The sequence below is a fragment of the Nycticebus coucang genome, chromosome 6, assembly GCF_027406575.1.
Source record: "Nycticebus coucang isolate mNycCou1 chromosome 6, mNycCou1.pri, whole genome shotgun sequence".
Lineage (NCBI taxonomy): Eukaryota > Metazoa > Chordata > Mammalia > Primates > Lorisidae > Nycticebus > Nycticebus coucang.
The window spans coordinates 36,181,698-36,196,116 of NC_069785.1; the positions used below are offsets into that span (position 1 = coordinate 36,181,698).

General features: G+C 40.4%; 1 protein-coding gene across 2 annotated transcripts in view; it reads left to right on the top strand.

Annotated features, from left to right (window-relative positions):
* The window catches only part of FMN1 (formin 1), a 417,492-nt gene that overhangs the window by 271,866 nt on the left and 131,207 nt on the right, over window positions 1–14,419 (top strand). For both annotated transcript variants that reach the window (XM_053594041.1, XM_053594043.1), the window contains one exon: window positions 571–691. In XM_053594041.1, the coding sequence (XP_053450016.1) occupies window positions 571–691 (121 nt within the window). The remainder of the gene's footprint in view (window positions 1–570; window positions 692–14,419) is intronic.

Sequence of the window (14,419 nt, forward strand, 5' to 3'; positions counted from 1 at the left end):
CAAAGAACATTTGGAAAAGCTTTTCGAATATGTAAAGAATCTGGTCGTACTCACACACACAGAGTGGTGAGCTGTGGAGAAAGGTGGGTAAAGGTGAAGGGAAGGTGACCGTGTCTGCCACCGCACTGCTTTCTTATCCAGCACCTTCCAGTTCATACTGGCGGGCCTCAAAGCCGACTTCTCTAATTGCTAGCATGTGCAGCGCAGACTGGGGCTTCACATGTAAGTACTTTCACGTGTTCCCCTGTGCCTTTTCCATGGAAGTAGAGGGTCCCAGATAAGGACAGAGCTGACAATTCTCTTCTTGATTCATGAGGCAAGACAGAACCTAGCACGTGCCATAGCCGTTTGCACTGCCGGCAAAACCAAAGTGATAGCGTGAAGGACACGGAAGCACTTCAAAGTCCCAAGTCCAAATTTAGGAACAGCAAAGGAGCAGTGCTGTGGTTCTTATTCAGACATCCAATAAAAAGCTGTTTGGGCTTTTTTTTTTTTCCTGATGTTTTTGAATTTCAACTGGAAGTGACGATTGGGAACAATAATGTCCTTCTGTTCACCATTATCTTTTAGGAAGCTGGAACAGAAAAGAGTGTTTTCCCCCTGCCGGAACCACAAGATTTCTTTTTGGCCTCCCAAGTCAAGTTTGAAGACCTCATAAAAGATTTGAGAAAACTGAAGAGGCAACTAGAAGGTAATAAGAACTGTTCTGTTATTATGATAATAGCTGAAATTACTTTAAAAAATGTTTTAAAGGAATTATGTATGTCTGGCTCCCGGAGCAGGGTTGGTGCAGAGTTCACTTATGGAACACTGCAGCCTTCACGAACGTTCCATCTCTATGCACTGTTTAGAGGCCGGATGTTGTTTACTACACTGTTTTACATACAACTCTCTTCTATGGGTGCTGACCATTGGCTCGTTAGTGTGATATCTTGTTACATCTACGTTTTCTGCTATCTAATAGTCCTATATAACATGTAATCATGGAATAGTAGCAGCAACCATTTACTGGCATCTCTTATAATTTTTAAAACAACCCTAAAAAGCAAGAACTGCACTGGCCCCGTTTTACAGATGAGAAAAATGAGGCTTAGAGAAGTTATAGTCACAACCAGGCAGATTTACTGAGCTCTAGTCAAGTCTGTCCAGTTAGAACACACACATTCTCTTAACTAGTTTACTCCGCTGCTATATGTATAAATCTATCTGTCTATATATATATCTCTCTCTATATATATACACATACACAAGTATGTACAGGGTCTCGATATGTGTATGTATGTGTGCATTTGCATATGAACTTTATGGACACCCCGTATATATTACACACATGCACACATTTATATACATGTACGTGTGGGTGTGTATATCTTTCACACACATGCACACATGTCCCTATGTGGTTAATGTCTAGTGATGATGGTAAACCCCACAGTAAACACTCTGTTGTAGTTTAATTTACATTGTTAATTATTGAAAACAAAATGCCGAAAGCCTCTTTTTGGCTTTTTTAAAAGGTGAAAATATGTCTCGATTGGGCAGGAATTTTCCTTTGGCATTGCTCGTGTCTTGTGTTTTCACTGTGGAGACATCTCCTTGTCCAAGAATATAAATACTTGCCCCGGAGCTGGTGTAACTCCAACTGAAGTGCTCTTCATGGGATTTAGGGAGCGTGTTAATGTGGAAATGGTGCCTGGGGTGCCAGAGGGAGAGCTTGAGGAAATGAAGAGCTTCAACCAGGAATATTTTTACACTAAGACATAAAATAAACATTTTAAAAATGTTTATTGTGAAAGAGTACTCAGAAACCTAAGTCTTAGGCTGAGAACAGCTTGGAAATGGAAGTAAAGTGGGAAAGATCTGCTCCTGGTGGCAGGGAGAGCCATTTATTTTTACTCTGGGCATAAAACTTGCTTTAAAAGGATAGTGGTTACAACTGAATATTTTTACCTTGTATATTATTTTTAAAAGAACGTGTGGAGTTTTCTCTCCCATTGATGTAGTTGAAAGAGTGAGTTCAAGCAAATGGATGCTTCCTTAGGGATCCAATATGTGAACTTATGGTCATTTGTTTCTCTCTTCTAAGAATTGACAGTGTATCTTTATGTAAGATGGTGGTAGCAAGGGAGTTGGGTTCACATTGGAATAAAGCAGAGTAAGCCATCACCTACCAGTTTTTTCCTGCCCTCCTCTGATGGCAGCATCAGGACAGTCCTCAGGATTAGCAGCAGCAGGGGAAGGCCTGAGCTTGTTCACTCCACGGCTCGTTCCTCGTGGTCATCCCTTTCTCCTCTCTTAGCCTCTTGTAAAAGCCTTGGCCAGACCTCTCCTATAGTCTTTTGAGCAGAAACCTGATCTCTGTTTGATCTTTCCCCTTTTCTGCCCAGAGATGGCCTTCCCTGGACATCCCTTTAAGGTTAATGGTAAGTGGCAAGCAGATTGGAGAATCAATGTGGAGGGGAAGGGAGTGCTTCCCCCAAAGCTTCTCACTTTGCTCCACCTTATTTTACCTACTAGGGTGCCTCTTAAGTATCATTCCCAATCCCTCAGTACTCAACTGACACTTTCCACAGCCAATTAAAAAAAAAAAAATACAAGAGCTTCTGGAGCTGGTGGAAGCTGCCTCAGGAGAGAAAACTGAATACTGCCTTAGCCATTTCTTTCTTCTTTGTACCAGGCTTCACCAAAAGACCTGAAGTCCCACAAAGGCAAATGAGGAAGTGACTCCCCTCGCCCCACACACATTGAATATTTAAACAAAAATGCCCTGCTAATCTTTAGAGATGCCAGTGTTTTCAACACATGAAAGGTACCCAGTAAATATTTAAAGAAAATACAGACCGTGGCTTCTCTAATGAATTTCTTTTTCTTCTAAATACCATCTGGCAAGATGGCCAGGATGGTGGCGGTCCGTTTCATCTCACGTTTCCACTTAGGTTTCACCTCCTTGTCCATAAGGCCTTGGTGTGAGCTGAGATTGAATGTTTAATTGAAGAGGACATAATTTTCACACATACAGCAAAGATTTGATGAGGCTTTGAGGTTTATTGTAGCCATTAAAATGTCGTAGCTGCTGGCAAAATCCCAGAAAATGTCTAAAGTTAAACCAGATGTGATTAACAAATTTCAAGAAGTATCAGGACCTAGTTTTGCAGGCAGGCACAGCCCTTAAGAAGAGAATTTTTTTTTTTTTTATTGTTAACCACGCCTTAACAACAGGGTATGAACCTATGACTGCTGGTCATACCAATCATACCTGTTTAAGGAGAAGATTGTAAGCATCTTTCAGAGAGCCAAGATCTAGTATTTTTATACAAGTAAACATAGCAAGGAATTGATAATAATATCAACTATAATTTATCTTCTATCTGGTTCTTTATATATGTCATTTCTTTTAATCCTATAATGACCCTCTGAAGCAGATAGTATTTTTGACCTCTTAAAACAGCAGTTCTCAACCTGTGGGTCGCAACCCCTTTGTAACAATGAAAATACATGGAGGCATTAGGAAGGTTGAGAACCACTGTCTTACAAGATGAGGCAGCGGAAGTTTATGGTATTCGAGCAGCTTGCCCGTGTTTCACAGATGACGATCTAGCCACATTTTGAAACTAAGGCATACGTTTAGTACTATGGCGTGTCCTCCTTTGGTTCAGAAGTCTCCATGTGTGATTGGTGATCAGAACAGAAAGACATGTATTGAAAACATGAAGCCTCAGGAAAAGATCAATGATGCAGAGTTACTGAACACATGTGCGTTGAGTACACACACATGTGCACATATTCCCAGACCCACATATGTAGAATCTCAGATCAGAGACACAGGGAAGAACTTACCTTGCGATGGGGATAGGGAGAGGGAAGAAGTACAGCAAACCTGGATTGTCAGATAGACGCATCACATGGGATGCAGAGATTGGGCTTTAAGTCAAATGTGAGCTTTTTACTGGTTTGATGAAAGTAAGATCATGCCAAGTAGTAATCACCATCTTCTTACCTGTAAAATGGTACAGGTATAGTGCCTGCCTCACAGGGAATCATGGCTGCCTGGTTCCATAGTGAGGGAAGCTTTAATAAAGTTGATTAAGGAGGATGCCTTTTACTAAAAAATGCACAACCGGAATAATCAGCCGTGTTGTTAAGGAGCAGGCTGTGTTTGTGAAGTGTCTTAATTCTCAGAGCACTTGTGCTCTCTTTTCTACATTGTAGAAACAGCCAAGTTCTCGGTGCTTAGAAACATGTTCCATATTGTGTTCAGCATTCTACACTCTTAAACTGACAATTTTTAATTTCCCTAATACTGTGAAGGCCTGAGAAATAGTTGGGAAAACACAAACAATGGCAATAGTTACTTTATTTCTCTTTCCATGGACTGGTTTACTGGCCAGAACTTTCAGGTCATTCTTACCAACCCATATGTGGTAGGCAGAGCAGTGATCTCCAAAGATGTCGAAACCCTAATCCCTAGAATCTGTGCATGTGTTACCTTACATGGCAAAAAGAGCCTTTGCTGATGCTGAAATGGGGAGATTATCCTGGACTGTCCAAGTGGGCCTAATCTAATCACACAAATCTTTAAAAGCCGAAGACTTTCTCTGGCCGTGATCAGAGGGAAATAGAACTACAGAAGAATGATCAGAGACATGCAATGTCACTGTCTTTAAAGATGGTGGAAATGAGCAGTGAGCCAAGGAATGTGGGAAGTCTCTAGGACTGGAAAAGGCAAGGAGCAAATTCTCCCTAGAGTCTTTAGAAGGGAAGAAGACAGCTTTGTCAGCACCACACCGTCAGCCCCGTGAGACTGGTGTCAGACTTCTAATACACAGAACTATAAGATGATGTATTTGTGTTGTTTCAAGTCATTATAATTTCTGATAATTGGGTATAGTAGCAACTGGAAACCAACATACCACGCAGTGGGTGCTTCTTCATGATTGAACCAGTTAATACCAACCCCCCTGCCCTCCACCACACACACAGCATTGCGGAGACCATAGATGTAGGATTTCCCAAGTAGTGGCACCCACCAATATTGCATGAAATGTTAGTTGGTTCTCTCTAAAGAAGATCTATGGTTGAATAAACCTGGAAATGCTCTAACTGAAATCATATCACGGGGATTCAAAGTGCACATGAGTGCGCATTACTAAAGGCTATGGAAAGTCTTGTTTAAAAAAAAAGTTTTAACCCTATTTAAAACAGTCTTTCCCGACTTAAAACATGAAATATTGGTTTTCTTTTCTTTCTTTCATTGGATACTTAGGAAATATTTTACAGAACACAAATTGTGTGAAATACAGTTTAAGAAGAAAGGATATTGATATTACTATCAACACAGTTGTTGGTTAAATAACCATTACTAGGTGACATTAATGGGAGGAGCTGAGATAAACAATTATGGTCTTTGTCTTTGCCCTTTTCAAATTGCTCTTAATACTTCCTTGGCTAACCATCCTTACTGAGTGTGTTATCCATTGTAAACAGAGTCAGATGTCTTGTTGCCTAAAAGCCAAAATAAATAACACTAGTGGTTTTTGAAATTATTCTAGTGTCACTTCCCCCAAACTACACATGTGTTTAAGATGGTCCTATGATAGTATTTTATTATTAAAAAAAAAAATCATTCTAGCTGTGAAAGTAGGAAAGCTAAAAATTTTATTGGAACATGAGACAGAAACTCTTTAGATAGTTGTTAAAAAGTCGGCCCATTTGGGAAAATCCATTATAATATCTAAGAATAAAAACTGATTAAATATTCATGAAACTCTTAATTTTGAAGAGTAGTAATATTTCTAGATTAATTTCATATTGAACCGCAAGTACAGGGCATCCATAAAGGTCATGTGTAATTTAAAATAGTTGTCTATTTTAAACTATGGACACCCTGTATACCTGTCACATGTCTAGGCATTTTTAAATCCTCAGGTCCTGAGATCATGAAGTGACCAGACTAGCTCAAAACCATCCAGATGAACCTCTATCATGTACAAGGCTGATACTTGAGCATTCTACCACAAAATCTAAACAAGAAGAAGATGTAAATTCATATATATGTGAAACTAACAGTTTGAGAAAGAGAGGTTTCTTTTTTGTAGATTTTCTAAACTATGGTCAATGCCTTCCAAACAAAGCTGGAAAATTGAATCCATTCACTCAGCTCCATTCCCTTCGAACGGCCCACAAACCCAGTACAATAACAACAACAACACAACTAACACTCAGTTATTTAAATTGTAGTTTCTCGTGGTAGAAATAGTTTAATTATTTGACTATGCGTTGGTGATCTTTATAAGTAAAATTAAGTTTAAAAACATAGGTTACAGACTACTCTGTTACAGGTAGGTAGATTTGGGAATACACTTATATAGTTTTGTTAAAGGCAAAATTCTGCTCTTAAATTAGCCATGATTTTGAAAATGTTAGTAATATATTATTTTTAACATTGATTACCATGACTCAGCTAAACTATTCGCCTATTGGTAAACCTTAGCTGTATAAAATTACATGCACTTGCTGTTGTTTCTCCTGCAAGGTGGAGAAAATGTCTTCATTGCTGTTTAGCTCATTTAACTCAATGAACAAGTGAAGTGTCTGGGCAAATAAATTGGTGAGATAATATCAAATTGGCACTGGAGGGTGAGGGTGTATGAGGCAGGTCTGAGTATGAGCGCTGCTGATGCAGGGAAGGGGAGCTGCCCATGGAAGTCCGTATCTCCTGACCAGGCAGGGCCTGCTTAGCGGAGACAAGGGCACATGTCCCCTGGTGCATATTCTTGACTCGTTTTGGGTTATGTGTGGTGTTCTTTTCCTAAGACTACAGTTAATCAAGAGTTGACTGCAAGAGGGAAGGAAGAATGCTAATAACCGGTGTTGCTAATCTACTAATGCACATGCAAGTTTGTGTCATATGGGAAGGGAATAGGATTTGTCTGTCCCTGCTCCCCTGTCAAGTTTTCAATCAGGTTTACCTGATCACTGTCCTTTTTGATGCTGGCCTCCTTACGGCTGCACTGGCTCCTCCTGAATCGGGAACCCATGTATCCAGCCACTGGGATAAAGTACAGTCTTTGGCAGGCTAAGTCCGTGCTGTTGAGCTTGAAACAGAATTTAAGAAATTAAATTCTCAGCAGAAAAGATAATTTAAAGAAGGTCTGTAATGGTTGTTCCTTATCCTTAGGGTTGTCTAATTTATTATTAAATGTGTTAAGTAAGGTACAGGAGGCCTAGTAATATTTGAATTTCAAATAATGAAGACTTTTTAAAAGTATTAATTGTATCTGACATATTACACAGGATGTGTTTATACTAAAAATATTTTTCCTTGTTTATATCAAAGTTAGTGTACTGGTTTTTTGTTTGGCAAGTCTGTAGAGAACCAAGTAAAAGTTGGCTCACTTTTTGTTACCATGCACTGACTGGCAATTCTAAACGATGCCAATAATACAATTCCCCTCCTTGACAGTGTGGTCAGTGGACACAGTCAGTAATTATGTTTAAGGATGTGCTGTGCATCTATTTCCACCATCACTAATGACAGCACTGACCATTTAACGGGCACTTAGTCAATACCAAGAAACTTGCTGACATGTCTATCTCTCAAATCTGCTTCAATGTAAGTCTTATCACCTGCATTGTACCATTAAGGAAGTGAAAGCAACTTTGCTGCTTCTGGCAAAGCTGAGGTTTGAAACAGACATATCTGATTACAAAGCTTGTGCCCTTTCTCCTGTGTCATACTTTGTTCTTTGCCAGTTTGCACATTCACTCTCCACACACTAAGGATATGGTCTAGATGCTAAAGTTGGAAGAGTAAGCCCCACTTAGTTCTGTAGTTCATCTTCTGAAGGGACTGTAAATAACACTTGGATTCATTTCAGACTTCTCTCTACCTGTAACCACTCAGCTGATCTACCTGCTGGAATCTCTATCCTTCCACCTCCTGCCTGTCCATCTTTAGGGGTTTCTCTGACTCCCTCTCTTTCTCTGTGTGACATTGACCTCACCTATGTTTTATGCCTTCATGACCCAGAGGACAAGCACACTAGCCTGATGTGGTCAGCAAGACCAAGAGCAGAAGGCTAAAAGGGACTAAAAGGCCAAGCTTTTGGCTCCTTTGTTCTCTCTTCCATTTGTGGAAATTACAGGTCGTGGGGTTCTGACATAGATGAGAAGATATGGGAACTTTCTAGGACTTGCCACTCACCCAGCAGAGTCGAGTGTGCCTCCTGTGCTTGGGACCAGCCCTGACTCTGCAGGATAAATGACCACTACCTTTGCTCTCCGTGAGAGTGTAAGAGCTCCCTGAAAGAGAAAAAAAGAAAAAGACAAAAACTAGATCTCATGAGAGTGAATATTTTTTTCATTCTTCATTTGAACATGGTACATGAACTGTGTAGTATGGCTCTCCTCAGGGGGTGAAATCACTTTGCAAACCTTTTGGAGGGCTTCAGAGAAAAAAATGGTTGAACACTCATGCAGAACTAAACACTCACGTAGGGTTTCAGTTGTTCATGAAAATGGTAGCACAATAGCAGAGTTCTTTAAAAGCAGAAACTCAAAAGCACAGAGAGCATGAGAGATAACCACAAAATTTCTGAAGCTCAAAAAACCAAAATGAAACAACGACAACTAGCCAAACAAGAAAACTGAATTCTAATCCGGGAGTGGAGAACGGGGAGAAGCAATCCAATTTTTACTATATGGTTTACACATACCACAAATTCAGGCATAAATTCATATAAATTTATATCTAAATAAAAATTCATTCATATGTATACATAAATAAATCAATGAAGTCACGCAAGAAAATGTCCTGAGATGATGGACACAGGCTTCTAATCTTTTTAAAATACACAAATAGATCCCAGGATGGGAGAGTGAAAGAGATTCATACTATTATTAGAAAATTTCAGAATACTCAAGACAAAAAGCAAAGCTTACCCACTTCTAGAAGGGGTGGTGGGCAGGCAGGATATGGGAATAGATTAAAGAAGAGGAAAATCAGAAAGCAGAATTATTTTAGACTTTTCAACAGCATCACTAAGGGCTGTAAATGGATCCCAATTCTAAGGAGAATTATTACTAGTTCAGAATATTGTAGCCACCAAATTATCAATCACATAGTTTTTAATTCGTCTTCAGATTAAAATTATTTTGAGACATGTAAGTTCTCAAAACCTCACCTTCCATGTCATCATCTTCAGGACACCACTAGAGAATGAGATTTGCTGTTAAAGAGGAGGACAGTTTATAGGGGGAAAAAATTCAATGGAGAAAGAAGGTGGAAGGTGTGTCCAGGGTAGAAAAAGATCCCAGAATGACAGCCAGGAATGGAGAGAAAACATTTCAAGTTGGATTAGATCAAATGAGTCATGGAGAAGATTCTTAAAGAATACACAATTTAGGCTTGGGGCCCATCCTCAATGGTTAGGGGACTGGCCACATACACCGGGGCTGGCAGGTTCAAACTTGGCCTGAGCCTCCTAAACAACAATGACAACTACAACTCCAAAAAAAAAAAAAAAAAATAGACAGGCATGTGGCAGGTGCCTATAGTGCCAGCTACTTGGGAAGCTGAGGCAAAAGAATCGCTTAAGCCCAAGAGCTGGAGGTTGCTGTGAGCTGTGACGCTACAGCACTCTACCGAGGGTGACATAGTGACACTCTTTTAAAAAAACAAAAATAGGCAATTCATACTTCTGATATGTATGAATGTTTTGATGAGATATATACAACTATCCATAAGTTTGGGGTTCATTTTAATAAGGTAGTGAAAAACAAAACAAATTTAAAAAAGTATTCTAAAAGGGCAGCGCCTGTGGCTCAGTGAGTAGGGCGCCGGCCCCATATGCCGAGGGTGGCGGGTCCAAACGCAGCCCCGGCCAAACTGCAATAAAAAAATAGCCGGGCGTTGTGGCGGGCGCCTGTAGTCCCAGCTGCTCGGGAGGCTGAGGCAAGAGAATTGCGTAAGCCCAAGAGTTAGAGGTTGCTGTGAGCCGTGTGACACCACGGAACTCTACCCGAGGGCGGTACAGTGAGACTCTGTCTCCACAAAAAAAAAAAAAAAAAAGTATTCTAAGAGTTGGGAGAAAAGAGAGTGGGGTGAATGTGAAAAATTCACATTTCACAGAAAAAGTGAAATAATCAGAGTTTACATGCATCAGCGGACTGGGAGTTGTTTTTGCAAAGTTGTAACGATATCCACACTGAATACTGGCTTAACCGAGTCATTCTAGTGCTGTGTTGAGATGATGAAAGGGAAGAGGTAGTAGGGGAGGAAACAGTTATATCATTTATGCTCCATAAAGAGAAAAAAACTTTAATAAAATGTATTTACTTAGAAGCATTCAGAATGTCAACAAAACAGCTGCAACTTTTTTTTTCTTTTTTGCAATTACAGAGTGGTATTTGGTTAACAGAACAACAATTATTTCGTATTAGCTACATCAGACAACTGAAGATGAAAAACCTACCGTCCCCATATATAACTAATTTGTGCTATGCACCAACAAGAACCTGCTTTAAATTTCCACGCCAATTTACAACCCCCATAGTGTACCAGGCAAGGTTAGTGGCTATTGAAAATACCACCAGGACAGGACCATCTAAAGACACATTCGGTAGTGTGTTAACTATACAAAAAAAGACACTGTGCAGTTTTAAAAACAAATCTTACACAGCCTTACATTTCAGTGTTTTTCTTTAAAAGGAGTGAGTTGTCTAGAACCAACTTACTCATCATTGCCATCTTCATCCTCTTTGTCTTCCTCCTCCTCCTCTTCCTTCCTTTTCTTGCTTTTTCCAGCCCTGACAACCTCCTTTTTTTGCTGCATCAGGCTTTCCTTTAGCTCGGTCTGCAGCAACATCCTTTTCATACTTTTCCTTCAGTTTTGCAGCCTTCTTTTCATATGTGCTTGTCCTCCACAGCAGTGTTATTCCACATCTCCCCCGGCTTCTTCACAACATCACCAACGGATAGGCCAGGATGTTCTCCTTTGATTTGGGGTGATACTCAGAAAAGCACAAGAAAAAGGCGGAAGGAGGCCTCTTGGGTGCATTGGGATCCTTGAACTTCTTTTTTATTGCCCCTGTAGGAGTGATATAGGTTTTCATTTCTCTTTCATAACGGGCCTTGTCCGCCTTTACCGTATCTTCAAATTTTCCTTTCTCTTTAGCAGACATGGTCTTCCACCTCTCTGAGCACTTCTTAGAAAACTGAGAAGTTGACTGAAGCATCCGGGTGCTGCTTCTTGTGCTCCTCCTGACAAGTTTGCACGAAGAATGCATATGATGACATTTTGCCTCTCGGAGTCTTGGGGTCTCCTTTGCCCGTGTTTAGTTATTTTCCCTCAGTGAGGCGCAGAGTCGCCCAGCGCCCGTCCGGCTCTCACTTGCCCCGGTGCTGTCTTTGTAGAACTCAATGTACTGCCATGGCTCCATAAAGAGAAAAATCTTTTTAAATACCAATAGAAACTTATAAGAAACATGCTATTAAGTACCAGAATAATCAGGTAAGAGAGGTGACCTTTGGGGAGGAAGAAATGGGAAACTGGTGAGATATTCAGAACTATTGTTCTGAGAGTGCCTAGAATTCATTTTTCTTCAAATTATATGCATGTATGACTTTGCTAAGTATAAAAAAAAAACCCACCACAATAACAATAAAATAAGGCTTGTAATGGTAGTTAAGTTTCAGGGGCAGCAGCTGGTGTGTTGAAAGTAGTGCTGGGCTGCAATTCAGGAGGTACAAGCTTAAAATTTAGTTCTGCTACTTACTAACCACATAGTAAGCCAAGCAGCTCTGACAGATTCCTTCACATCCATGAATCTCAACGGAAAAAACTGAGAGAATCACACTACTCTACCCTAAGCAGCTCAAAGGGATCCTGGAAGGGTCAGGAGAGGTGATGTATTAGGAGGTCCTTCAGAACATGTGGGAGGTAGTATTTAAACTCATTCAGAAGGCACGTTGTCTGCAGCTTCACTAGTGTATGCTGATGTGCTCTAGAAAGGAGAGGGGGGCGAATTGATCTATTCGCACAAGCCTGGCTAAGTCATCACCCTGTAGGAAGCTCCAGAAGACATGACTAGAATGATGATTGACTGTGCCTGATTCATTAGCTCATGTGTCCTCTGCAGCCCGTTTGTCCGCAGCACTGGTTTACTGAGTCTGAACTCTGGTATGAGACTGGATACATTAGCCAGAGTCCTGACCATGTTGCCATGGTGTTAAAAATATTTAGTTTTGCAAGCAAAGTTTTAGAAATAATAAAAAAAAAAACCTTTGATATGATTTATTTTCGTAAAATGATTTCAACAAAACAGACCTAAGCAAGGAAGGAACTGGGATATGTATTTCAGAGAGGCAGTGGGTGTAAAATGTTGATCAGTGGGGTGACTTCTGATGCAAAGCATCCAATTAAGTGCGGCATGGTGGCTAAAGGTCACACATTTCTCAAATGGAATGCTTCAAAGACGGGTTGTACAGAAAGGAGAGAGGATACGAAAACTGAAACTTGATTCATCCCTTTAATTAATGGAAGAAGTTTGTGTTTCCCTTTGAAGCTGCGATTGTGACATCTCTAGGTGGGAAGGATGAGTTATGTTCCCCTTGTTTCCTGGTTCGCACCCTCTATGTCTACCCTCTATTTATAAACCAACATGATTAATAGAATTTAGTTTGTTGGGCTTTTTCTTTGACGAGAAACATAGACTATTGAAATACAAGCCGCTATCATAGAAGAGACTGAGTCAAAAGTTCTAAATTCAGATTCGTGCTTCACAAGCTAGTAACCCGTGGCAAGTCATTTCATCCCCCACATCTCAGTATCCTTGTATATTAATGATGATGGTATCACAACCTGTTCCACTGATTGTTTGAGAGGATTTACCAGGGTCACACAAAACAATTCCTTTGTGTAGCATAAGCAAAACCATTTCTGTGCCCTCGTCTTGAGCATCCAGTTCATTGCAAGGCCTGCTGACCCTACCTCCAAAACACGTCTGGAATCAATTCATTGCTTTTCATCTCCATCTTGCACTTCAGGTCCAAGCCACCACCTTAACAGACTCCCAACACGTTTCCCTGCTTCCACTCTAGCCCTTTCTTTAATCCAGTCTCCACCTGCCACAGAGCTCACAGCTCTTTGTTGTTCCATTTTCCTTCCTCTTCACGTCAGGTCCAACCTCATATTCACCCCCTACCATCTTCACAGGATTTCACCCTCTTCTTTTCCAGTCTCATCTCATGCCACCCACCCCTTCCTGCCCACTAACCTCCAGGCACATAGGCTCTGTGTGTCAGCCCAACCAGCTTGTTTCTATATCAGGGCCCTTTGTCTAGAATGCCAGATGTCTCCAGATATCTTCTTCCAGATATCTCCACAGCCTGAGTCTTCCCTACCCACCCAGTCAGCAGCCACCACTTGAGTAGGCCCTCTTTCTTGCAGCTTCTATCTTGATACTGTTAGTATTTTCTCCTTATTTGTAAATTTTTTTCTTCCTCCACTGACGCCATGAAGGGCAGATATCTAATAAGAAATTTCTGGTGTTTTTATCTACTGTGACAGTTGCGACCTGCCACATAGTTGCCTCAATGAGTGAGTGAGTGAATGAATAAACAAATGAAGAAAGGGTAGAAATGGCTCCGCTTCAGATAATTGCTGACTTTGCTATTGGAGAGAAAGTAGATTCTTCCTTATGGCCAGAGATGTTCAGGGAGCATCAGCGGGTAGAAGTGTCAATGAGATCTTAAATCTGTCTGAAGGGGAAATGATGGCCTGGAGCAGCAGTGGACTCCTCACCATGGCTCAACGGTACATGTGAAACTTAGTAAATGTAGAATGTAAATGTCTTAACACAATAACTAAGAAAATGCCTGGAAGGCTATGTTAACCAGTGTGATGAAAATGTGTCAAACGGTCTATAAAACCAGTGTATGGTGCCCCACGATCACATTAATGTATACAGCTATGATTTAATAATAAAAAAAAAAAGACAGCTATCTTACAGCTGATGGGTAAGTGAAGCACCATTAGAAGGGCAGTTTGCTCGGTAGTTTTGAAGGAACATGCCAACTGCTGACCTTCCAAGATGTTAATCTTTACTGTGCCATTTCAGAGGGTTCTACATTTCTCCTTATTCTGTAAGGGTTATTGGATTTCTCCCTAGACTTAGCTAATTACAACATCTAAAAATCTCAAGAATTCTGACCATTTACCAGTTATAAAAGTCAACTGTAAACTTATACTAGGCTTGCCTCTCAGGTATTCTCTTCATAAATGATTCTGAAGGATCTACTATTGAATTAATTCATGCCTCAAAAATTCTTACATTGACAACCATCTGTCTTTACAGGGCAGAGTTCAGTGTTGTTCATGAGGGAAAATAATTGTCCAAAATCAGGAATCGTGGAAAATGA